The sequence below is a fragment of the Dendropsophus ebraccatus genome, chromosome 14, assembly GCF_027789765.1.
Source record: "Dendropsophus ebraccatus isolate aDenEbr1 chromosome 14, aDenEbr1.pat, whole genome shotgun sequence".
Lineage (NCBI taxonomy): Eukaryota > Metazoa > Chordata > Amphibia > Anura > Hylidae > Dendropsophus > Dendropsophus ebraccatus.
Window position 1 is genome coordinate 59589443 of NC_091467.1, and position 26879 is coordinate 59616321.

At 44.0% G+C, this 26879-nt stretch overlaps 2 protein-coding genes across 4 annotated transcripts in view; both read right to left on the bottom strand.

Moving 5' to 3' along the window:
• PCIF1 (phosphorylated CTD interacting factor 1) overlaps positions 1 to 18611 on the bottom strand; it is a 34603-nt gene extending 15992 nt beyond the window's left edge. Inside the window, exons 1-6 of one of the 3 annotated variants that reach the window (XM_069952214.1) lie at positions 18527 to 18611; positions 14934 to 15054; positions 14616 to 14740; positions 11907 to 12041; positions 11723 to 11832; positions 10769 to 10944 (exon numbers count right to left, since the gene is read on the bottom strand). In XM_069952214.1, the coding sequence (XP_069808315.1) occupies positions 10769 to 10944; positions 11723 to 11832; positions 11907 to 12041; positions 14616 to 14740; positions 14934 to 15039 (652 nt within the window). In that variant the 5' untranslated portion in view covers positions 15040 to 15054; positions 18527 to 18611. Of the gene's footprint in view, positions 1 to 10768; positions 10945 to 11722; positions 11833 to 11906; positions 12042 to 14615; positions 14741 to 14933; positions 15055 to 17906; positions 17928 to 18237; positions 18426 to 18526 lie in introns of those variants that run through there. The other 2 variants (XM_069952215.1, XM_069952213.1) reach the window with 2 other exon arrangements.
• LOC138772828 (uncharacterized) lies at positions 4607 to 9920 on the bottom strand (the record flags this gene model as incomplete). Its single annotated transcript, XM_069953547.1, has 3 exons — positions 9867 to 9920; positions 5091 to 5150; positions 4607 to 4642 (listed from the first exon to the last, which is right to left on the bottom strand). Coding segments are annotated over exons 1-3 (150 nt in total), but the record flags the coding sequence as incomplete, so codon positions are not given.
• Positions 18612 to 26879: the final 8268 nt, after the last annotated feature.

Genomic DNA, 26879 nt, shown 5'->3' on the forward strand with positions numbered 1-26879 from the left:
GCCAGCAAAACTATACAGATGTGGAGCGGATCTCCCTGCCAGCAAAACCATACAGATGTGGAGCGGATCTCCCTGCCAGCAAAACTATACAGATGTGGAGTGGATCTCACAGCTCACAAAACTATACAGATGTGGAGTGGATCTCACAGCTCACAAAACTATACAGATGTGGAGTGGATCTCCCTGCCAGCAAAACTATACAGATGTGGAGCGGATCTCCCTGCCAGCAAAACTATACAGATGTGGAGAGGATCTCCCTGCCAGCAAAACTATACAGATGTGGAACAGATCTCCCTGCCAGCAAAACCATACCGAAGTGGAGCAGTTTCCACCGCGCACAAAACCCTACAGATGTGGAGCAGGTCTGACTGCCTGCAAAACCATACAGATGTATAGCGGATCTCCCTGCCAGCAAAACCATACAGATGTATAGCGGATCTCCCTGCCAGCAAAACCATACAGATGTGGAGCAGATCTGACCGCCTGCAAAACCAATCCTTATAGAAGGTTTCAAAAGAGAAACAAAAACACTCTGAACACTCTGACCGGTTGTTTCTGGCAGCTCCAACAGAGAATGAATAGGGTAGTAGCACAAATGTGTGAGCTGCAGCTCCATTCTAATGGGGGTCTCCATTCTCAAGACTGCGTGAGGCCCCAGCAGTTGTACACCCTGCAACCAGGTAGTTATCCCCTAGCCATTTTGGAAGAAGTACATATGCAGTACTCTGAGTGTCTAACAAAGATGGATGTGATTTAACTGAATGGGGAACACCTGGTTTCTATAAGATCCTCGGCAATATTCACAAGTTACAAAATCATCTAGCACCAAACTTTATTTCATACACTGTTTTATGTCTACTGGTATATGTTTGTTTTTAAATACTCAGTGACCCTTCCTAAATGCAAATTTGAGAAAATTTCTAAATAGTCTACATTAAAGGGGTACTCCATCAAAACAATCTCAAGTCTTTCAGTACTTATCAGCTGCTGTATGTCCTGCATGAAGCAGTGGTATTTTTTCAGTCTAACATGGTGCTCTCTGCTGCCACCTTTGTCTGTCTCAGGAACAGTTGAGAGCTGCAGCAAATCCCCCCCCAAAAAGGTCTCCTGCTCTCCAGAGTGAAAAGAGTACACCACTTAATGCAGGACATGCAGCAGCTGATAAATACTGGAAGACTGGAGATTTTCTAAGAGAGGTAAATTACAAATCTCTGTCACTTTCTGGTACCAGTTGATTTTAAAGATTCTTTTTTTTTTGCTGGAGTACCCTTTTAATAAATTGGCCTACGATTTGCTGCTGCAGAGTCTCCTTCATATGGCTGTCTGTGCAGCTACTGGTGGCATGCAGAGGGCTGAAAACATTTAAGATGTCAGAAAATGCAGAGAACATCAGCTGTAGATAGGAAGATAATCGCATAAACAGCAGGGGAAGAGATCACACAGGCTGTGGACTGGTGTAGAAAGAGAGGATCCCTAAACTCTAGAAATGCTCCCCTCAATGTAGTGTTCAGCCAGATCACTGTAACGTCTATGCTGGCTGAGCGGCTGACCATTACAGTGAACAGAATGGAGGAACAGGATGCTGATATCCCTCTCCTCCATTCATTCTCATAGGTTGTGGGCACTATATGGATTACACAGAAAGAGGCATTATTACTATATGGATTACACAGAAAGAGGCATTATTACTATATGGAGTACACAGAAAGAGGCATTATTACTATATGGAGTACACAGCAGGAGACATTATTACTATATGGAGTCCACAGAAGGAGCATTATTACTACATGGAGTACACAGCAGGAGGAATTATTACTATATGGAGTACACAGCATGAGCATTATTACTATATGGATTACACAGAAAGAGGCATTATTACTATATGGATTACACAGAAAGAGGCATTATTACTATATGGAGTACACAGCAGGAGGCATTATTACTATATGGAGTACACAGCAGGAGACATTATTACTATATGGAGTCCACAGAAGGAGCATTATTACTACATGGAGTACACAGCAGGAGGAATTATTACTATATGGAGTACACAGCATGAGCATTATTACTATATGGAGTACACAGCAGGAGCATTATTACTATATGGAGTACACAGCAGGAGACATTATTACTATATGAAGTAAACAGCAGGAGATACTATTACTATATGGAGTCCACAGAAGGAGCATTATTACTATATGGAGTACACAGCAGGAGACATTATTACTATATGAAGTAAACAGCAGGAGACATTATTACTATATGGAGTCCACAGCAGGAGCATTATTACTACATGGAGTACACAGCAGGAGGCATTATTACTATATGGAGTACACAGCAGGAGGCATTATTACTATATGGAGTACACAGCATGAGCATTATTACTACATGGAGTACACAGCAGGAGGCATTATTACTATATGGAGTACACAGCATGAGCATTATTACTATATGGAGTACACAGCAGAAGGCATTATTACTATATGGAGTACACAGCAGGAGCATTATTACTATATGGAGTACACAGCATGAGCATTATTACTACATGGAGTACACAGCAGGAGCATTATTACTATATGGAGTACACAGCAGGAGCATTATTACTATATGGAGTACACAGCAGGAGCATTATTACTATATGGAGGGCACATCAGGAGCATTATTACTATATGGAGTACACAGCAGGAGGCATTATTACTATATGAAGTACACAGCAGAAGCATTATTACTATATGGAGTACACAGCAGAAGCATTATTACTATATGAAGTACACAGCAGAAGGCAATATTACTATATGGAGTACACAGCAGAAGGCATTATTACTATATGGAGTACACAGCAGGAGACATTATTACTATATGGAGTACACAGCAGAAGGCATTATTACTATATGGAGTACACAGCAGGAGACATTATTACTATATGGAGTACACAGCAGAAGGCATTATTACTATATGGAGTACACAGCAGGAGACATTATTACTATATGGAGTCCACAGAAGGAGCATTATTACTATATGGAGTACACAGCAGGAGGCATTATTACTATATGGAGTACACAGCAGGAGCATTATTACTATATGGAGTACACAGCAGGAGCATTATTACTATATGAAGTAAACAGCAGGAGACATTATTACTATATGGAGTCCACAGCAGGAGCATTATTACTACATGGAGTACACAGCAGGAGCATTATTACTACATGGAGTACACAGCAGGAGGCATTATTACTATATGGAGTAGACAGCAGGAGGCATTATTACTATATGGAGTACACAGCAGGAGGCATTATTACTATATGGAGTACACAGCAGAAGGCAATATTACTATATGGAGTACACAGCAGAAGCATTATTACTATATGGAGTACACAGCAGGAGACATTATTACTATATGGAGTACACAGCAGAAGGCAATATTACTATATGGAGTACACAGCAGAAGCATTATTACTATATGGAGTACACAGCAGAAGGCAATATTACTATATGGAGTTAGGGCTGGGCGATATGGGCAAAAAATAAAATCTCGATTTTTTAAAATTTTTTGACGATTCTCGATTTAAATCTCGATTTTTTTTCCTTTTTTGCTAAATAAACAGAACATTTTCTCCCTGCAGCATCAGATACTATTTTAATATTTTAGACAACAACTGTATTGATTTCCAGTGTAACAGAGGCCCCATATAGTATAGGAAATCATGTTTGTGCCTCCATCTACGGTGTAGTAGTGGAGGTATAGTGGATAGGGGGTGTAGGAGTGGAGGTATAGTGGATAGGGGGTGTAGGAGTGGAGGTATAGTGGATAAGGGGTGTAGTAGTACAGGTATAGATGAGGGGTGACTGGGGTAAAACTGAAGGGGACTGGGGTGACACTGGGGGACTGGAGGGACACTAAAGGGGACTGGGGTGACACTAAAGGGGACTGGGTGACACTAAAGGGGACTGGGTGACACTAAAGGGGACTGGGGTGACACTAAAGGGGACTGGGGTGACACTAAAGGGGACACTAAAGGGGACTGGGGTGACACTAAAGGGGACTGGGTGACACTAAAGGGGACTGGGGTGACACTAAAGGGGACTGGGGTGACACTAAAGGGGACACTAAAGGGGACTGGGGTGACACTAAAGGGGACTGGGGTGACACTAAAGGGGACTGGGGTGACACTGGGGTGACACTAAAGGGGACTGGGGTGACACTAAAGGGGACTGGGTGACACTAAAGGGGACTGGGGTGACACTAAAGGGGACTGGGGTGACACTAAAGGGGACACTAAAGGGGACTGGGGTGACACTAAAGGGGACTGGGGTGACACTAAAGGGGACTGGGGTGACACTGGGGGACACTAAAGGGGACTGGGGTGACACTAAAGGGGACTGGGGTGACACTAAAGGGGACTGGGGTGACACTGGGGGACACTAAAGGGGACTGGGGTGACACTAAAGGGGACTGGGGTGACACTAAAGGGGACTGGGGTGACACTGGGGGACACTAAAGGGGACTGGGGTGACACTAAAGGGGACTGGGGTGACACTAAAGGGGACTGGCGGACACTAAAGGGGACTGGGGGACACTAAAGGGAACTGGGGTGACACTGGGGGACACTAAAGGGGACTGGGGTGACACTAAAGGGGACTGGGGTGACACTAAAGGGGACTGGGTGACACTAAAGGGGACTGGGGTGACACTAAAGGGGACTGGGGTGACACTAAAGGGGACTGGGGTGACACTGGGGGACACTAAAGGGGACTGGGGTGACACTAAAGGGGACTGGGGTGACACTAAAGGGGACTGGGGTGACACTGGGGGACACTAAAGGGGACTGGGGTGACACTAAAGGGGACTGGGGTGACACTAAAGGGGACTGGGGTGACACTGGGGGACACTAAAGGGGACTGGGGTGACACTAAAGGGGACTGGGGTGACACTAAAGGGGACTGGGGTGACACTGGGGGACACTAAAGGGGACTGGGGTGACACTAAAGGGGACTGGGGTGACACTAAAGGGGACTGGGGTGACACTGGGGGACACTAAAGGGGACTGGGGTGACACTAAAGGGGACTGGGGTGACACTAAAGGGGACTGGGGTGACACTAAAGGGGACTGGGGTGACACTAAAGGGGACTGGGGTGACACTAAAGGGGACTGGAGGGACAATGGGGGACACTAAAGGGGACACTGAGGGGACTGGGGGGACACTGAGGGGACTGGGGGGACACTGAGGGGACTGGGGGGACACTGAGGGGACTGGGGGGACACTGAGGGGACTGGGGGGACACTGAGGGGACTGGGGGGGACACTGAGGGAACACTGAGGGGATTGGGGGGGACACTGAGGGAACAATGGGGGGACTGGGGGGGACACACTGAAGGGGACTGGGGGGGGACACTGAAGGGGACTGGGGGGGACACACTGAAGGGGACGGGGGGGGACACTGAGGGGACACTGAAGGGGACTGGGGGGGGACACTGAAGGGGACTGGGGGGGACACTGAGGGAACAATGAGGGGACTGGGGGGACACTGAGGGGACTGGGGGGACACTGAGGGGACTGGGGGGACACTGAGGGGACTGGGGGGACACTGAGGGGACTGGGGGGACACTGAGGGGACTGGGGGGGACACTGAGGGAACACTGAGGGGATTGGGGGGGGACACTGAGGGAACAATGAGGGGATTGGGGGGACACTGAGGGGACTGGGGGGTGACTGGTGCAGCTGGAGGTGATTGGAGCAGGAGGGCACATACATCTCCTCCTCCTCTCACCTCCACACACACGCTCCCCTCCCGGCCAGATATGGAGGTCCCGGGTCTGTGGAGGAGGAGGCCGCAGGGACTACAGTAGGTGGTGATCGCATAGCTGCGGGTCACGGAGCTATACAGCGGGAACAGGGGTCTGCACCGAGCCCCCCGATCCCGCTGTATAGCTCCAGGACGAGCAGCGCCGCGATCACCACCTACTGTAGTCCCTGCGGCCTCCTCCTCCACAGACCCGGGACCTCCATATCTGGCCGGGAGGGGAGTGGGACGCTCAGTGGAAGGGGCGGGGGCAGATCAGCGGCGGCGCTGTCAGTGGCTGGAGGCCGCCGGCACTGCACCGCCCCTCTCCAGCCTGGCCACCCAGCATCTTCTCCCCGCTCACCCACACCGCCCCTCTACGGATCTCCCGCCGGCCTGCACCGCAACCCCCCTTCTCTCAGCTCCTCCCCGGCACCACAGCCCGAAATGATTTTTTGTGAAAATCGAATTTACGATTTTCACAAAAAATCAAATCGATTTCAACGTTCTGGACGATTAATCGAATTAATTCGATTAATCGCCCAGCCCTATATGGAGTACACAGCAGAAGGCATTATTACTATATGGAGTACATAGCAGGAGCATTATTACTATATGGAGTACACAACAGGAGCATTATTACTATATGGAGTACACAGCAGGATCCATTATTACTATGTGGAGTACACAGCAGGAGCATTATTACTATATGGAGTACACAACAGGAGCATTATTACTATATGGAGTACACAGCAGGAGGCATTATTACTATATGGAGTACACAGCAGAAGCATTATTACTACGTAGAGCACACAGCAGGAGGCATTATTACCATATGGAGTACACAGCAGGAGCATTATTACTATATGGAGTACACAGCAGGAGGCATATTACTATATGGAGTACACAGCAGGAGGCATATTACTATATGGAGTACACAGCAGGAGGCATTATTACTATATGGAGTACACAGCAGGAGGTATTATTACTATATGGAGTACACAGCAGGAGCATTATTACTAAATGGAGTACACAGCAGGAGCATTATTACTATATGGAGTACACAGCAGGAGCATTATTACTATATGGAGTACACAGCAGGAGACATTATTACTATATGGACTACACATCAGGAGCATTATTACTATATGGAGTATACAGCAGGAGGCATTATTACTATATGGAGGGCACTGCAGAAGAGCATTATTACTATATGGAGGGCACAGCAAGGGGCATTATTACTATGTGGGGGCACAGCAGGAGCATTATTACTATGTGGGGGCACAGCAGGAGGCATTATTACTATATAGAGTACACAGCAGGAGCATTATTACTATATGGAGTACACAGCAGGAAGCATTATTACTATATGGAGTACACAGCAGGAGCATTATTACTATATGGAGTACACAGCAGGAGCATTATTACTATATGGAGTACACAGCAGGAGCATTATTACTATATGGAGTACACAGCAGGAGATACTATTACTATATGGAGTACACAGCAGGAGCATTATTACTAAATGGAGTACACAGCAGGAGGCATTATTACTATGTGGGGCACAGCAGGAGCATTATTACTATATAGAGTACACAGCAGGAGCATTATTACTATATGGAGTACACAGCAGGAGCATTATTACTATATGGAGTACACAGCAGGAGCCTTATTACTATATGGAGTACACAGCAGGAGCATTATTACTAAATGGAGTACACAGCAGGAACATTATTACTATGTGTGGGCACAGCAGTGGGATGAATTAAAAGCTAAATAAAATCATCATGGTGGTCTGGGCCAGATGGAAAAGAAATAGAAAAGTGAATGCCTCAGGTGAAAGACGTCACCAGTGCGTCACTGAATAATGTTTCTTGTATATTGTAGAACATTATTTTGTAGGGGTTCCCTGAGTTGGAAAGGGTTTTGAAACACTGCTACTATACTATAAAGCCTATATATATATTTATTTATTTATTTTCAAGGCACAGATATATACGCGTTCCGCATTTAACCTGCATTCTATGTACAGTGGTGCCTTGGATTACGAACATAATTCGTACCAAGACTGCGCTTGTAATTCAAATCACTCAAACCATAGCAAGAAATCAATGAAATACAGACAATTGGTTCCTCACCCCAAAAATAATGATTTTTTTTTATTCTGAATAACATGTAAAACAAATGAAACAAACAATGAGAAAGAGCTGAATGTGTCATACTATAAGTTAATGTACAGTATAGCAATGTACAGTTAAAAAGGTTGGCTACCTTTTAGTAAAATAGGTCAGTACAACGTATTAGTAAGTGTACTCACTGTATATACTGACAGCAGCTCCCTGTTTACATCATAGAGCTAAAATCAGACTCCCCTTCACCAGGCTGGGGTGCCCTGCTCTGTTTTAGTCCACAAAATGGCTGACATGGAGGAGCATGTGACCATGCCCTGTCCACTGTGTTCTCCATAGACATATACAGGCTCAGTGGTGGACACTGGGGGGCGGAGCTTGGTCACATGCTCCTCCATGTCAGCCATCTTATGGACTAAAACACCACAGAGCAGGGCAGCACAGCATGGAGGAAGGGAGTCTGATATTAGCTCTATGAGGTACACAGGGAGCTGCTGTCAGTATATACAGTGAGTACACTTACTAATACTGTACACTGAGCAATTTTACTATAAAGTGGCCAACCCCTTTAAGTATAATGTATAAGAATGAAAAACAGCCGCAGTTTGTAGATACAGAATGGAACTGCAGATCCCCATAATACAATAGTGTAGTACAACAGGCTAGAATAGAGAAGCAGGGCTGCTGTCAGAGGTCTGTGTGGTCACATGACAGCAATGGGGAAGGGGGTGTGCTCAGCATGGACCAATCAAGAAGTGAGAATCACAGAGCTGTGCAGGAGGACAGTGACAGAAACTTTTCTATACAGCAGTGTGAGAGGCTGAGTGTAAGGGCCCTATTCCACCGGTCGATTATCGTTCAGATTATCGTTAAATTGTTCGAATCTTAACGATAATCGTTCGGTTAAAATACAGTTAACGATTAACGACCGAACGAGAAATTGTTGATCGCTTAGTAAGACCTGGACCTATTTTTATCGTTGCTCATTTGCAAAACGCTCGCAAATCATTCGCATTGAATAAGACGTCGTTCGGTCGTTCGCAGTAGATACGAACGCAATAGCGAAGAAATAACGATCGCAAATACCATCATAAGTAACAATTATCGTTCCATGGAAATGAGTGAACGTTTTCAGGTCTTTCGCAATAGCGGTCGTTTGAGATTGTTAATCGTTAACAGTTATGAGAACGATAATCGTACGGTGGAATAGGGCCCTAAGTGCAGGCACATTATAGCAGCAGTGTAAATAGCTGAGTGTGAGTGTATGCACTTTATAGCAGCAGTGTGTATAGCTGAGTGTGAGTGCAGGCACATTATAGCGGGAATGGCGAGGATAGGAAACACAAAGGCTGACAGAGACTGCAGGGAGTATGAAGGAATGAGCAGGGCAGATGTGGGCACATAAATGCAGCACTCTCTGACTGCGAGAGAGGGGTTACAGCTATGAAGAGATTACATCCACAGTACTGTCCCCTGATACAAGCCCCAGCCTGAAGTGGTTCTGCTATGATTTGGAAGGTAAGGGAAACTTCCTGGGTCAGAGTACAGTGCTATAGACCACGCTATGCAGACCATGCCCCTCCCCCACTGACCCTCCCACCAAGTACAGGGAGCTCGTAAACCAAAGCAATGCTCTTATACCAAGTTACAATTATGAAAAACTGTCAGCCCTTTTTGCAAAATGCTCTCAATTCAAGTTACTCTTAAACCAAGGTACCACTGTATTTTACTAGTACTCAGTGCCTGCATATATTATGTACTGGTTATCCATCTTTTGTATATATATATACTTTGAATATGTACTTATTTTAATGCCTAAATAAAGATGTTTTCATTTTAAGTCCAGCATAATGATGTTTTTTTTGGTTATTAGGTTAAAATATGCGTATGGACACATAATAATAGGGGTCATTCTGTGTTGTTATAGCAATAGCAATAGGCAAAGGCATGCCGTACAGTTATGGCACAATGCGTTAAAGCCCAGGCTGTCAAGCCATAACTGGACGGCATAGGTTGTTAAGAGGTTACTCTATAATGGAACTAAAGGACCTAGCCCAAACCCCAAAACAGCGCTACGCCATAAGCCCTCCTCCACAAAATTGTACAGTAGACACTATGAATTCTAGTAGGTAGCATTCCATGGGAATCTGCCAAACCCAGATCCAGCAAACAGACTGCCAAAGAATGAAACATGATTCATTGCTGTACAGAACACCTGGGGCCATGGCGGCGTGCTTTATAACACTTCAGCTGATACTTGGCATTGTGCATAGTGATCTTAGATTTGTATGAAACTTACTTCGTAGAGTCACATTTCTTGAAGTCCCTAACACACAGGCCTTGTGCAGCTGTCACTACTAGAAGCCGTCTGAATCTCAAAGTTAGGAGGGGACCACATACTTTTAACCATATAGCCCTGTCCTAACACTATGTAAGTAAAAATTGACAATGTAGTTTCTGGTTGCAGGCCTCCAGCTTCACACAAAAGTATATATATATTTGCTTCTTAGAGACCGATGCTTTATGTAGCACTGTGATGATCGGTTTATATATCATTACATTGGCAGCACATTGCCATAAGAGACCAGAAGCGTGTTGGCATATTAACTAGTAAGTGTTTTTTTCCCCAGTTGGAGTAGAGGTTACAAAATTAATATATCGTACAGGTTACAGGAATGAATGTACCATAAAAAACACTGGTTTACTGCTCTGCGGGCACAGGGCCTTTGCGCAGGGTAATATTTCTATATATAAGATCTTACCCTGCATTCAGACCACAAAACCCTGCTGTTCCTGACTGTAAACAGCAACGCCTGCTTGGGCTACCAGGATATGGACTTTTCTGAAGGTTTACATACCCTCTCTCTGCTGACAAAGCTCCCGATAATGTTGCCGTAATTTTAGGACAAGTTGTGAACGGAGAAGCTCCACTTCAGGATGCGGTGGTAGTGACTGAGATGGAGGTGGCAGAAGGTGTGAAGGTGGAGACGGCTTGACCACTGCATTACTCTGTATGTCCAAGTCCCAGTAAACACTAAAGGTATAAAGAATTGTAAAAATAATAATTAATAAAAAATAAATAAATAACTAGCTGCAGCAAGAGCCTCCCTGCCTCCTATCCCCACAGCTACCAATGTGACATCATCTGATCCACTACAATCTCCAAGATGGACTCATGTCAGCAGGAACTGACCCCTGAGCCACTCACAGCCTGCTTTAGTAAGTGACCAGCTGCACAGACAGTCACTGCTAAAATTAGTCTGTCCCAGAAATAAAGAGGAGCAGTGTGAGCAGGCGACCAGATGACGGCACACTAGGAGATGTGGGGGACCAAGGCAGCAGAGTATGTCTTTTTTTCAATTTTTATGGCACCCAAGAAAAATAAAATACATTAAAGGTGCCCAGATATCCCCTAACATTAAGGAGAAGTCCGTTGATTTAAAAAAATCATCAGAAGGCATGTTCCAATGATGTTACGACACGGGGGAAAATGCCTTACATGGCTGATGGATTGCCTGCTCAGCAAATCAGTAACTGCAGTGGTGTCCGGTCCTAGTCACTGAATGGCTGAGCAGGCAGTCTGTCAACCGGGTTGTTATGTTGTCTCCGAAGGAGATCTCAGAGCCTAGGGGGAGTCCCGGAAGGGGATCTAGCACTGCGCTGATTGCTTATTACGCTACCTCTGTCCCCTGCTGTTTGAAATTTTTTTTGTATCTCCAGACTATTTCTTTAAGTGTCTATACTGTTAAGATTTATGGATCCATTACAACTTTAAAAACTTTAAATTTTTCCATTGACTTTCAAAAACTCACTCTGTAGCTTTGACCAGGTTGGCAAACTGCTTTTCTTCCACAGATACCCCTGGTACCACTGGTGAAGCTGGTACAGCAGGCGTGGACGCAGGCGCAGGGGTAGACTCCATCTAGAAAAGTTAAAGATAAGGTCAAGACCAATGAATCTAAAGGGAAGCTTATGAGAATGAACAACAGGACTAACTTTGAGCTTTTTTGTGGTATCAGGGACTGCCAGCTCCTCAGACAATCTTCTCTTTACTGGTTTTGTTTCCTTGGGCGTTGTGGGCATCCCTCCTTCTGCAGGTACTGGTGCTGTATTGAGGCCTAGAGGATCCGACTATACATAAAAATAAAATAATAATAATAATAATATATATATATATATATATAATTATAAAAAAAGTTTTTCAAGAACATTCTTTCATCTATATCATCATGACTGACACCTTGTGGTTGTGAGGTGGCTTGTTCTGGAGACTGCACTCTGCTTGTCCATTGGACAGCATTTGAATGGTAACAATATACAGGCTAAAATTACTCGCAGCTAAGACTGAAACTAACACAGCCATGTATATAAAGCCATACAGAAATCTATTGATCGATAGCCCCATTCCTATACAAAACATACTAATACCTGCAATGTAAGAAAAAAAAAAAAAAGTTTTCAGTTCCGACAAATATCAGTCATAAGGAGACCCCTTACCTTTCTACTGTGGACACAGTGCAGCCATGTAATATGTGCGGAGATTAACCCCCATAGTAGGAAGAAGCTTAGAGAACAGCAGAGTCCTGACGTGGCCGTATCTTATATAGCAAATACTGCTCCTTACACAGTAGTTGATCTCTGTGTTAGGGTTTAGTATACACAGTGTCACTCACTTACAAGCTCGTCCTCCAGACACTCCCAGCTATAAAGCCTTATAATTTGTACTTACAGATAACAATGTATTATGGTAAACCCCTGCATGCTGTAACCAGTATTTCCTACTATATAAATGGGTAAAAAAAAAGCACACATATACACCCTAAAGCCACACTGATGATTAGACAATGACTGGTGGGGGAGTTGTCTTTTGAAAGTGAATGTGTTACGTAGATTTTTATTTATTTGTTTCCTGATTAGAGACCTAGGAACCCATTTTCTGATTTTTATTTCTATGTTTATTTTACATTTTTAACAGTATTAAAGTGGTAGTTCACCAAAAATGTTTTTCTTTCTTTCTAATCAACTAGTGCCAGAAATTTGTAAGTTACTTCTATTAAAAAAATGTCTTCCAGCTGCTGTATGTCCTGCAGGAAGTGGTGTATTCACTTGAGTCTGGCACAGTGCTCTCTGCTGCCACCTTTGTCCATGTCAGGAATTGCTCAGAGCAGTAGCAAATCCCCATAGAAAATATCTTCTGCTCTTCAGAATGGAAAGAATACCACTTTCTGCAGGACATACAGCAGCTGATAAGTACTGATAAGACTTGAGATATTTTAATAGAAGTAAATAACAAATATGTTTATAGTAACATATAGAGATATGCTTTTCAGCAAGCCCCATAGAATTAAGGTCCTCTTACACCTTGAACATTTGTTGAGTCCACCGCTCGGCAGTATATGGTTTATTGGGCTCTCCCAACTGACAGTGGATGTTGGTGAAGATAGGGGTGATATAAAAAACACTGGCTGACTCCTTTGTTCTCGGAAAGAGAAGCCACCATCAGAGCAGTCTCACTGCAGGTTACCCCTGCCCATAGAGATCACAGGATCGCTAGGCCGTGCAAAAAAATTGCTGCGTATGGGGAGCATAGGAGAGATAACTGACTTTCGGACGCTCCTTTAGCCAACAGTTACTGAAGATGTAAGTAAGGTCGCCTTTAGGCACAATAGACTGGGCATAACCAGATTCACTAAAATGTAAGCATTTTCTATGCATGTACGGTCACCAATCCAGAGGTAATTCTACAGGGAGGGGGATGCTGGGGGTAACTGCAGCTACTGTGAAATCAAGTTTTATATATATATATATATATATATATATATATATATATATATACACATACACACACACACACACACACATGTATATGTAACGGTCAGCATGAACAATGTAAGAGTTCAAGAGCTGGGGCCCAGACATAACAAAAAGCATGCCAAAAATTACAGCCGGCGACTGTCAGAGAGCGTTGAGGGCAGTGCTGCGGTGAGACAGGTAAGTATACATTCTTTATTATGTTCCCAAAACCCCCCGCCTGCATTTTTTTTGGAACTTCTCTATAAAAAAAAAAAGTCTTAAAAATATGTTTAATATAAAAAATTGAACAAACAGTAGTTCATAGACAAAAATTGAACAAACAATAGGTCCTATAAGATGACAAGTTCCCTTTAAGGTCAGGGTTATTTTACACAGACAAATTATACTTTTTGAAAAATACAACGTGTCTGCATTAGCCTATCCGAAACCAGATTATTAAAAGCCCCCTATAACCTATTGACGACGTCATGGATGATGCCCTAGCTATAGCCTCACGGATTGGTTACTTTTAATAATCTAATTTTGGATAGGCTAATGCATACACATTGTTGGGGGAGTGGTCTCCCTCTATCTATATAAAGCAGATCCTATTCACTGGCAGTCTGATAGCTACGCTTCCTAAAGACGCTGCGGTCAGCGGTGAAAATGTTGAAGGGGCTGTATATCAGATTTTAAGTTGCTACTCCAGTGCTCATACCAGATAATACTGAATCCCAGTGACACTAACTCAGGCACTGTTACATATATGCACTATGATTCCATATAACCAAACATTATCTAATAAGCATCCATTATGAGTGAAGTTTTAAGTCAGGTCTCTAAGGGGGCTCTATTCCCCAGGCCTCAGCCTGTGGGACTGGTGGTAGTAGATATAATATTACCGGTACTCACAATGACATCGTGCTGGCCCAACACTGGCATCTCCCATAGAGATTGATTGGTGAAACGGTTGAAATAATAAGGTCGGCTCTCCCTCTTACTCCAGCACTTCTCCCATCCTGCCTGTAAAAGCTCATCTGTGGGAATACAAAAGATAGAAGCATCATATGTTTTACCTCAAAGCAAATTCCCCCTATAGCAGGGGCTACAAAAAAGCGGCCATACAAAACTACAATTCCCATCATGCCTGGACAGCCGAAGCTTTAGCTGGGATGGGAATTGTGGTTTTGCAAGAGCTGGAGGGACACGAGTATGACACCTGTGTGTTACCTGGTAAGTCAGAGGCACGCTGAGGCCGCGGTGAGCTGGATGTACTTGGGGACAGGCTGATCAGGGCGGCGTCCTCCTGTGGACTTCCATGGTTATCTCGGGCCATTTTTGCGTGATCCAGCTACCAATGAAAAAGAGACAAATAACAATGTAGAGAATGAATCACAGTCTATGATGAGCTGGCTATATTCCATAACACACTAATAACTGTGCAAGGCACAAATATTAACACACAACAACCACCACATTCACTGTTACTAGCTGCAATGTACACTGCCATCAGCAACGAGTGTGATGGGGCCCTGGCCTCAGTCTATATAGATGACAGTATATAGCGTCCCATCTAACATCAGCTCACACACAGTAATCCAGCCCTGCCCGCGTGAGCTTACACTCTATACGCTTATGACTTGTAAATGAAGACAAGACATTTACTACGGCCTGAGGACACTCACTTTGGCGGGACCTTTTCTTTTTTTCTTAATCAGTTTATAATTACTGTCATCTGATGCAATCGCCTGAAAGCGAAAACCATTACTCACACACATCAGGTTTATGTCTGGAGGTGTACAGTCCTTGTGCCGCAGTACTATGGAGATCACCTACAGCAGCCGGCTCCAACTTGTGACTCTCTGGTTTTTGCAACACTACAACTACCAGCATGCCTGGATAGCCAATGACCAGCCCAGGAATAGTTAATAAAGCACAGGTTGGGGGACACCATCCTGGAGGCAATGGTTCTGGGGAGATTCCCTCTATGGGGCAAACTATATATGAAAGTGGGACACATCGTACTTATAGAACCTGTATTACAGCTTGATTGATGAAATCCAACATGACCATCCATCTGTCTCCAGTCCGCTGCTGGGGGACACAGGAGGCCTCCATACACATAGATAGTGAGGATACAGGTGTCACCAAGGCTCCATCCCAACAGGAAACTTGGGACCTGTTTTTGAGATTGTTGAGGGACCAAGTGGTCAAACCCTAAGTGGGATTGATGACCAGGTCCTGCACTGACCAAGTCTCCCATCAGAATGAGCCTAGAACAGTACTCGCCAGCGTGGCTCCCAGGTGGTTTTGCAACAACTGAAGAGCGACACGTCGGTGCACACTTGGCCGACCAGGGGACAATTGTTTTTGGTAGGAAAACCAATGACAAACACCTACCCGCACACAAGACAACCGGTCACACCAAAATCTACAGGTCTGGTTAAACTTTATATGTATGGCGGTCTAAATTATTCCAAGATGCCAAGTTATCTCCTAGCCCCCGGATCTGACTGCCGGCACCCACATTGACCTCCAAAATGTTGGACAACTGGGCCCTGAACTAATGCTGCAGCAGCGTGACTTCTCTAAACACTGCTGAGCATGTTGTCCAAGAACATTTGACATGTCCTGCAGCAGGGGTAGGGAACATTGGCTCTTCAGCTGTTGCAAAACTACAACTCCCATCATGCCCGGACAGCCAAAGCTGAAGTTTAAGTTGTAGTTTTACAACAGCTGGAGAGCCCTGTTATACTCACTCCACCATCATAGACACACAGGTATGCTGGGGTATGTTCACACAGGACTGCAGATCTGTCGCAGCTTTTGACTCCCCTATTGGTTGTTTGTTCACACATATTCATTGTGGAAAATACGGTAGCAGCGTGTTCACACAGGGCTGAAACCTTGCACATTTTCTGCTGATTTTTCCAATGAAATTAATGACTCTGTTCACACTGCGCTTTGTTATTGTGCATTTGGCCTTGTTTGGTGAATTCTCATCCATCAAAACCAACAAGGGCAGGTTACTAATGTGACAAACTCGCAGTGTGAACACCGACATAAGTGGTCAATTTGCCAAGTTGTCTAGTTGGGGGGACATGTAATGAGGTGGAGATGTGGGGGGCAAAATGCTAAGACCCCCCCTCCCCCCAATGTACTGCGGCCTCTGGGGGGGGGGGGGTCACAATCCAGCAGGGGGTCCTGACACTGACAGGACATAGTAATATGGATATGTGAATGGACATCCCCTCTAAGTGTACATAGCTCAAGGTGGTTCTATACCACATCTAGCATAATGGTGAGGTGCAGGGTGTCCCCCTCATCCACACTGAGACCCCTCAGATATAAACTGTTCCAGCAGGAATCATGACAATAACATGACAGGGTACTATGGATACATGTTCCTCACTGGGCAGTCTGGACCTGAATGGACATCCCCTCTAAGTGTACACAGCTCATGGTGGTTATACACCACATCCAGTATACTGGTGGGGTGCAAGGTGCCCACCTCATCCACACTGAGACCCCTCAGATATATACTAATATACTATGGGGGGTCCAGCAGGGGGCGTGATACTGACTGGTCAGGGTAATAAGGATACATGAATGGACATCCCCTCTAAGTGTATACAGCTCATGCTGGTTATATACCACATACAGTATAATGGTAGGGTGCAAGGTGCCCACCTCATCCACACTGAGACCCCTCAGATATATACTAATATACTATGGGGGTCCAGCAGGGGGCGTGACACTGACTGGATAGGGTAATAGGGATACATGAATGGACATCCCCTCTAAGTGTATACAGCTCATGCTGGTTATATACACCATACAGTATAATGGTAGGGTGCAGGGTGCAGGGTGCAGGGTGCAGGGTGCCCCCCCCCCCCACATCCATGCAGAGACCCCTCAGTCATATACTGTGGGGGGTCCAGCAGGGGGCGTGACCCTGAGGACAGGGTACTATGGATACATGAATGGACATCCCCTTGAAGTGTATACAGCTCATGCTGGTTATATACCACATACAGTATAATGGTGGGGTGCAGGGTGTCCCCCACATCCATGCAGAGACCCCTCAGTCATATACTGTGGGGGTCCAGCAGGGGGCGTGACCCTGAGGACAGGGTAATAAGGATACATGAATGGACATCCCCTTGAAGTGTATACAGCTCATGCTGGTTATATACCACATACAGTATAATGGTGGGGTGGTGGGGTTCCCCCCCCCACATCCATGCAGAGACCCTCAGATATATACTGTGGGGGGTCCAGCAGGGGGCGTGACACTGAGGACAGGGTAATAAGGATACATGAATGGACATCCCCTTGAAGTGTACACATGCAGTATAATGGCGGGAGTCCCCTCACACGGGGTGTTGTATCGGGGGGCGCCTCACGGCTGCTCGGCACCCTCCGGGGGACACTGCGGCCATGTCTACATGTAAACAAGCGGCCGCCGTCCGTGTCGGCGCTGCAGTGTGTACACAGCCTCACAGCCGCCCCGCCCGCCACACACTTTATTCACATTTATTTGCCGATTATAATATTAGTCGCTCGGTGTTTTGGCGCGCTCCGTACAGGCGCCTTTTTCCTCTCACTCCCTGCACACTCGTGCTCGCGCCTCGGCCGCCGCGCGCTCCCCGGGCGGTGACAAAGATGGCGCTGGGAGCTGCGCTGGCGGCTCGGGGGGTTGCCGTGGTTTCGCGCAGTTATGGGGGCGCGCCGGGAGCGCAGACTGAGCTCAGCGGCTGCACGGCTCTTTGCGGCGCCGGACGGTTCGGGTGTCAGAGCGTGGGACGCCCCGGGAGCCTCACCTGGGGCCGAGGCAATCTCCGTCACTGACTCCTGTCCGCTCACTGCTATCCCGCCTCCGCCTCTCCCTCCCCGCCGGGGCCGCCATCTTGTATTCCAGCCCCGGCCCTGCCCAGTGCGCATGCTCGGCCCACTGAGCTAAACGGCTGCGTCTGGCCGCCATGTTAGTTGTGGCAGAGCGCTCCCCCCTCACGTCGTGTGGCCGCCGATACTGCAGTGTGTGGAGGCTGCGACTACTCTCATAGGAATCACGCTGTAATATCTCCTAATAACTGCCCCAACCTGTGGCGAAACTACAACTGCCATCATCCCCTGACAGGAATAGGGCACGATGTATATGCAGGGCGCCAAAAGTTCGGCTAAAATACTCAGAACCGCGACAGGAATAGAGATCCTGTCACGGTGTACGCTGTATACATTCACTTTCTGCCTTTTTGCAGCATTTAAAAAAAAAAATATTTTTCTAGAATTTTATTAATTTTTATTTATTATGCACTTTGGAAACAACTCCTTGTTCTGTAATGAAAATTGCCTAAAAAGTGCAAAAAAATTGCTTTTTTTGGGCCAAAATTAATCAAAAAGAAAGGTCCGTGCACTTTATGGCTTTTAAATTTTCCCTGAATTGGGCTATGCTGTAGTGTGAGAAATTTTTCAGTCATGGGTCAAAAAACGGTGTGTGTGAATATGGCCGAAAGTGAAATATAACAAAACACGGCCTTATGCTAGAGACGGGGATTTAGGGCGCCCTTACGCGAACTTTTTGTCTGGCGTTTTTCAGGCTAAAAACTGCCATTGGGTTGCATGGTGCTTTTTCCATGCTTTCACGTTTTTTCGTGGTTTTTTTCACTTTTTTTATGTGTGATTGCTCTTTTTTTGAGGTTTAGGCGTTTTTGTGTGGTGAACTTTTTTTTTTTTCCTCTGCCACCACATGACCTAGTTGTGGACCACATAAAGTGACAAAAACGCCAGGAAAAAAAAACAAAAAACACTATAGGCACAGCAAAGGTGTTTTTGAGACAATCAGAACAATCCCATTAATTTCTATGGGAGAATAAAATGCGATAAGTTTTCCGGAAAAAAAAACACGCCACCCCTCAGCATGCTGCGTTTTGGAAAAACTGTCAAAGAGCCTCAAAAACGTCAGAGAGGAGAGAAAAACGTTATCCCAAAAAAAAGTGGATGTGTGTAAGGCAGATGATAAATTTCTATTGACTTCCAGCTAACATCTGGCCGCTGGGGTTTCTATTGTTGTTTTTTCCAAGATTTTAAGGCAAATCTAAAAATGTGGACCAAAAAAATGAATTGGGACGTAGCCTTAGAATTATCAACTATGTTTCCACAGAATTGGGAATGAAAATATAAAGGTAGCTGGCTTGGTCTTGGTCTACATGATTTAGGCAGGGTTCACACTGCATACACAAAAACGTAGTCGACCAGGTTTTTGTGTACGCTAAAAAAATGCTTTTTGATCAGTTTTTTTTTTTTATAATGGAAGTCAATAGGGAAAAAAAAAACAAAAAAAATGCTTTTTTTTTTTTTTTTTTTTTTTTTGTAAAATGGATAAAAAAAACGCAGTGTGAACCGAACCTAAGGCCAAGTTTTTGTTTCACCTATTAGTGACCAAACCAATTTTCCTTTTTGCTCTTTATTTTTTTTATTTTTTAGCAACACCAATTGTACTTTGCAATGACAAACTTAATTTTTCCATAAAATATGCTGCAGCCCCCCCCCCCCCCAAAAAAGGAAAAACATTACTTGTGCGATAAAATTGGGAAAAAAGCCATTTTATTTAATTTTGAGAGGGGTTCACTCTTGTAAAACTGACATATTAACTATGTTCCTCTAGTCACTACAGTTACAACCATAGGCAACTGATATAACTTTTGTTTTACTGCTTTTAAAAGATTTTTTACTTAAAAAAAAGTTTAAAATTGGGCTGCGCTTTTATTTTTTGGTCTGTGGGGTTGTGTGAGGCGTAATTTTTTGCTCCATAATCTGTATTTTTTATCGGTATCTTGCATATATGCGACTTCTTGATCAGTCTTTAATTTTTTTCTGGATTTGATGTAACCAAAAATGAACAATTTTGCACTTTGGCGTGTTTTTGCACTTATGCCGTTTAATGTGCGAGATCAGGCATGTGAAAATGTGATAGTTCAGACAATTCCACAGGCAGCGATAGCAAATAAGTTAATTATTTTTATTTTTTCCATTTTCCCAAAAAAATGGGAAAAGGGGGGTGATTTGAACTTTTCGTATGGGATTAAAAACCCTTTTTTTTATACATTTATTTGTAGTCCCCCTAGAGGACTTCTGTGAGTAATGCACTGATTGCTCTTAGAGATGTACTGCATTGATTAATGTTATCTTCATTCGATTGTTACTGGCTGTCGAATGCAACAGGTAGAGGGCCAAAGATTTCCCATCCGTGCTAGAAAGGATGCTACTATATGGAATCTGTTTCCCATTGATTTACAGGATTAAATAAAAAAAGCAGCTTTTAATTAATTTACATACATACACAAAAATGTGGTTACCCCGTTTTTTCTGTACCTTAAAATTAAATGTACGGTAATAGGGAAACAGACAGAAAAAGCGCAGTGTGAACCTAGACTGTAATGTAAAAATAACAAAATACAATTTGCCACATTTTTTAGTGTATAACTAAACCAACTAATAGATGGTATAAAATCAGACCAAACAGCCCGAGGCACTGTCTGGTGCATCTTTACACTATATTCACACACTGCATTTTTTGGTCAGTATTTGTAGTCAAAATCAGGAGTGAAAGAACTGGAAGAGAAAAATTATAATGGAAAGATATGTACAGTTTTTGTGTTTTCAACCCACTGCCTGAAATACTATGTTGGAATGTAACCTAATACTGTCTAGTCTAGGTTCACACTGTGTAGAATTTTCCAGACAGTCTGAGCCCCTGTGCCGATCCGATGACCCTTTTAATGTTTTGGAACAATTTTTTTATTCCCCAAAAATGCAGTTTTTCAAATTACATAATAGCATTTACTGTACAAAAACAAAAAGGACACTGATGTTTTAAAAACCTTTTAACCCCTTAACGACTCTGTTAAGGGTAAACAGAGAGGGCTCCCTGTGTGAGCCCTCTCTGCAGCGTGTGGTTCCCCCGTTGCTATGTGCAGCCAGGGACTTGCGGGTATTAGGCGGTGCGGCCAGTCGCCGCTCTGGGCTAATTAACTATTTAAATGCAGCTGTCAAAGCTGACAGCTGCATTTAAATAGTTTCTGTGCCCCTCTCCCTCGTGTCTAGTGGGAGGATCTCTCCCTCCCGCGATCGCGGAGGGGAGATCTCTTGTACTGAGCGGGCCGGGGCTCAGCATCAGAATGATGGATGGATCATTGCTGTATTATATACACAGCATTGATCTCAATGGGAGATCAGTGTTGTGTATATAGAAGTCCCCCAGGGGACTTCTTTTTTTTTTTTTTTTAAATAAAGTTTTTTATTAATAAAAAATTCCCTTCCCTATATAAATAAAAATATATAAATAAACATGTTTGGTATCGCTGCATGTGTAATTGCCTGAACTATTAATTTATCACATTCCTGATCTCGCATGGTAAACTGCGTAAGCGCCAAAAAATCGCAAAGTGTAAAATTGTGCATTTTTGTTTACATCAAATCCAGAATAAACGTAGTAAAAAGTGAACATATAAAAAAGTCACATATACACAATCAAGGTACCGAAAGGCTATGTTCCCGTAACGGACGCTGTTAAACAGCCGGCCGCCGGGCTGCATTCACGGTTCTTTATTCACAATTGATTTGTGGGCATCGGCGGCTGTGCCCGCAAATCAATTAGCCATTCACTCCAATGCAATGTGCGGCCACACTGTTCAGTGAACAGCGTCCGGAAATACTGTACAGGCACATTATTCTAACGCCGGTTCTAAAGATCGGGCGTTAGAATAACCATGTGTGAACACAACGGCCGACATTGCATTGACTTCAATGCAATGTCGCCCCTGCAGTAAAGAATGGACGCTGAGGCAATTGCAATCAGCGTCCGTTCTTTACTAAAAAAACGACGTGTGAACATAGCCAAAGAAAGAACAGATCATGGCGCAAAAAATGACACCTCACACAGCCCCATAGACCGAACAATAAAAGCGTTCTAAGGATGGGAATAAAATATATAAAATAAAAGTCATGCAAGTTACATATCGTTGTAATCGTACGAATGTGAGGAACATAGATTACATGTCAGTTTTACCATAGGCATAAACAAGAAACCCCTCAAAATAAAAAGAATTGCACCTGTTTTTCCAATTTCACTGCACATATAATTTTCTTCTGGTTTGCAGCATATTTTATATTATATTTTATTTAAAATTAAGTCTGTATTTGCAAAGTATAATAAGCTTAATAATATGGACCAAAAAGAGTGTCATTGGGTTTTGAAAAGTAATAGAAAAACTGCCTCTTTTTTAGTTTTCTTAACCCCTTCAACACCGAGCCCATTAATGTACAGATGTCCGGGTCAAACTAACGCAATGTTTCTCCCCGCCATCTTTAAGCCATAACACTTTTATTTTTCCACCTACAGGGCTGGTTGGGGTCATTTTTTGCGCCATGATTTCTTGATTTGTTTTTTTTTTCTTCATTTATGCCGCTCATCGCGCAGGAACAATTATGGGACAATTCGGCACGCTATGATATATAATATGTTTATTAATTTTTTTATTTATTTTGTTATAATGGGCAAGGGGGTATTTTAAACTTTTATTGGGGGGTTATAAGGGTTTTTTTTAATGCGTTTAAAAAAATGTATTTTTTTTAATTACATTTTTTTACACTGTTATTTTACAGGTAAATATGCAATAAATTGGCAATCTGTGCATAGGGCCTGCCTGAGAGCAGACTCTATACGTGGAATGCCAATCTATCAGGACGTAGGTATGTGACTTACCCGCCCGTCGGTAGAAGCGATCCTTAGCATGGCTGCGGGGGTCTTCTCCTATCACTGACTACCTTAAACACTGCGATCGCTGTGCACCGTGGCATTTAAGGGGTTAATGACAGGCACCTTAGGATTGCAGCTGCCTGTCATAATGCTGGGCTCCTGGGACACTAATGTGTGCGGGACTGCTCTCACTGCAGCGGTTCTGCACACATCTAAAGCCCCTGAAATGAGAAACGTATATTTATGCTCCTACTGCATGAGGCATGTGCAGCAGGAACTTATATATACAGATTGCTGACATGACTGGAGATACAGGGTTTAGCATGAAAATTATTCCTATACCATCATCCTCCTCTAGCGATTTTACAGTCGGCACTATGCATACCATCATGTAATGATCTCTGGGCAGCCGCCAAATCTAGGTTTGTCCATCACTTTATGGCTTCATCATACTGTGGTCCCGACCGTTCACCTGTTCTCTATACATAACATATCAATGACTGCCTGCAGTGCCATTATATGTGGGGTAGTTCCCTGGATGTGGGTAGAGGTGATCTGGGGTCTTCCTGTGTTATTACTCGGGGGATTAGCCGCAGATTAGGCGATGGTCGTGCTTTGCATTCAGGTGGCGTCAGCACACAGAGAGCTTTCATGTTCCCCATACAATGGCACTTTGTGCAGGCAGATCCAGCAGCCAAGATTCTGTCTTTACCCCGTCTCGCTCCGCCGTTCAGGCTTTTGATTAGGAGATTTAGGTATGGACAAAAATGTCTCAAGAACTAGGATTTAACCAGGGAAGTCTTTGGTTAAACCTGACACGTAAAAGCAAACCTCCTCTCTTGACCTTTCATCCTCAAATCTACTGGTCTGTGAGTGGTCGAGTGATGGCTACAATCATGTATCTCACCCCTATTGACATCAGCAGAAGGCTGATATATAAGTACACTCTGTCCAATGGATAGCGGAAAAGGGGGTATCCGCATCTCAATCCTATCTGTGGTTTATACATCTCTTTCACGAATCTCTTTGGTCTATTAACACATATAGAATCACTTTATGCTAAATGTACACATCTCAAAGGAGTATCCCGATCTGAAGTCATTCAATATCCACAGAATAGGGGTAACTAACTCGTCGTGGGGGTCTGCCTGCTGGGGCTTCCGCTGTTTCGAGAATGGGGACCCCGGTCTCCGGTTACTGCCAAACACTAGACCGTGTCCACTGCTCCTATAGAGATTAAATGGATTGGTTGGGGGTTAATATTGGAATGGGTTTGGGAAATATTGGTTTAAGGGCCCTATTACATACATGGAGACCTGACCAGAGAAGGCATCAGCTCATATACAGAGAATTATCAGTCTTAAAGGGGTAGTGCGGCGGTAAAGAATTATTCACAGAATACCACACATTACAAAGTTATACAACTTTGTAATGTATGTTATGTCTGTGAATGGCCCCCTTCCCCGTGTCCCACCACCCCCACGCGCTATACTCACCTGTCACGTGCCGACACCCGTCTCCAATCTTCATTCAGTGACGTCTTCTTCGGCCGGCCGGCAAACAGCTCCGTCTGTTCCGAATGCCGGCCGCCCTCTGCAGCGTCATCCGATGCTCAGCCGCGATTGGCTGAGCATAATTGTGCTCAGCCAATCGCGACTGAAAAGCTGATGACGCGGCCGCGTCATCAGCCGCGATTGGCTGAGCATAACTGTGCTCAGCCAATCGCAGCTGAGCACAGTTGTGACGCGGCGGAGGGGGGACGGGCGGCAGCGACTCGGCCGTCCGTCCGAAGATGACGTTTGGCACAAAATGGCGGACGGCCCTCAACACGGATCAGATAATGTATAATGCACCAACACTTCCGGGTACACGGGTGGGGGGGGTGGGACACGGGGAATATAACACATTACAAAGTTGTATAACTGTAATGTGTGTTATTCTGTGAATAATTTTTTTGTGCCGCACTACCCCTTAAAGGGCTCAATATTATAGGAACAATGGGATTTTTTCAATCTTCTGCACTTAAAGGGGTATTCCCATCTCAACTAACATAGTCAAACTTGGAGGGGACATCTAGTTAAATCATTGGCCGCTTGATAGAACAGAACGGCCGCAAGAACAATCATGGATCATCGTTTGTGTAATTGGGTGAATGATTTCAGGTTGTTTGCCATAGCGGTCGTTTGAGATTGTCAGTCGTTAATTCAAAAAATCGATTCGTGGAATAGGACCCTAAGTCTTTGCGGGCAAGGTCCTCTATTCCTATGTACCAATCATTCATGTAATGAGTTTTGATCTTGTAATGTTCTGTTTGTCACCCCCTATTACTTGTATAGCGCTCTGGAATCAAGGGCACTTTAAAAATAAATTATATATATATATATATATATATATATATATATATAAATTTATATGATTTCACTCCAGGGAAGCCATAAGATTATATAATAGTAGCAGTGTTGCTGTAATACGATATAAAATATAATAAAAAATATAACAATATAAAAATCTAAATGACTAAACTGCAGTCATTTTGCGAAATTCCCAGAATCAGAGCAGTTACGAAACTACTATAACCATATAAATGTGCGGGAAGAATTCCCTGAGTATAAAGTGTATGTAAAGATTATGTCAGCAATGTATAAATGAGGATGATTCTACAAAGTGGCCATTAGGTGGTGCCTGTGTCTCCTGCTATAGCTATATATGCATCCCTGTAACCCACACATGCACCAGGGTCCCCCAGATGAGTCAGGGCCTTGTTACTGTGATAAGTAAATGCCTCAGTGACTGTAAGGGCCCTATTACACAGGACGATTATCAAGCGAAAAATCGTTTTATCGTAAGAATTTGAACGATAATCATTCCGTAATTGATTGTTGATTTAGATCTGAACCTAAAATTATCGTTAATCGTTGGCTGTAACTCCACATTCGTTCACTCAAGTTCCGCATTTGTTCACTAATCGTTCAGTGTAATTGGACATTGATCCTTGTTTTTTTTTTTGCTATGATCAGAAGGTGTAAACGATCATAGTAACGATCGCAATAACGATTACAGTAGCGATCATAACTAACGATTATTGTTCTGTGTAATATGGGGAACAATTTCAGGTTAACGATAAACAATCCTGTTTGCAATAGTTTTTCGTTAGTCGTTAATCGCCCAAAAATGCTCCTTGTAATAGGACCCTAAGGCTGCTACACATCAGGTAAGTGAATACACGGGGGGGGGGGGGCTATGACAATGTAAATCAGGCACAGTAAAAACGCCATGATTAATGTATGATTGATGCACTGTGCAACAACCCATAGATGTTAAAATCTACAGAGTTTCTCTAAAAATAATATATTATTATTAGTATTTTTTATATGAATAATTATAATTTTTTTTTCTCATTAAAAAAAAGTCTTTTT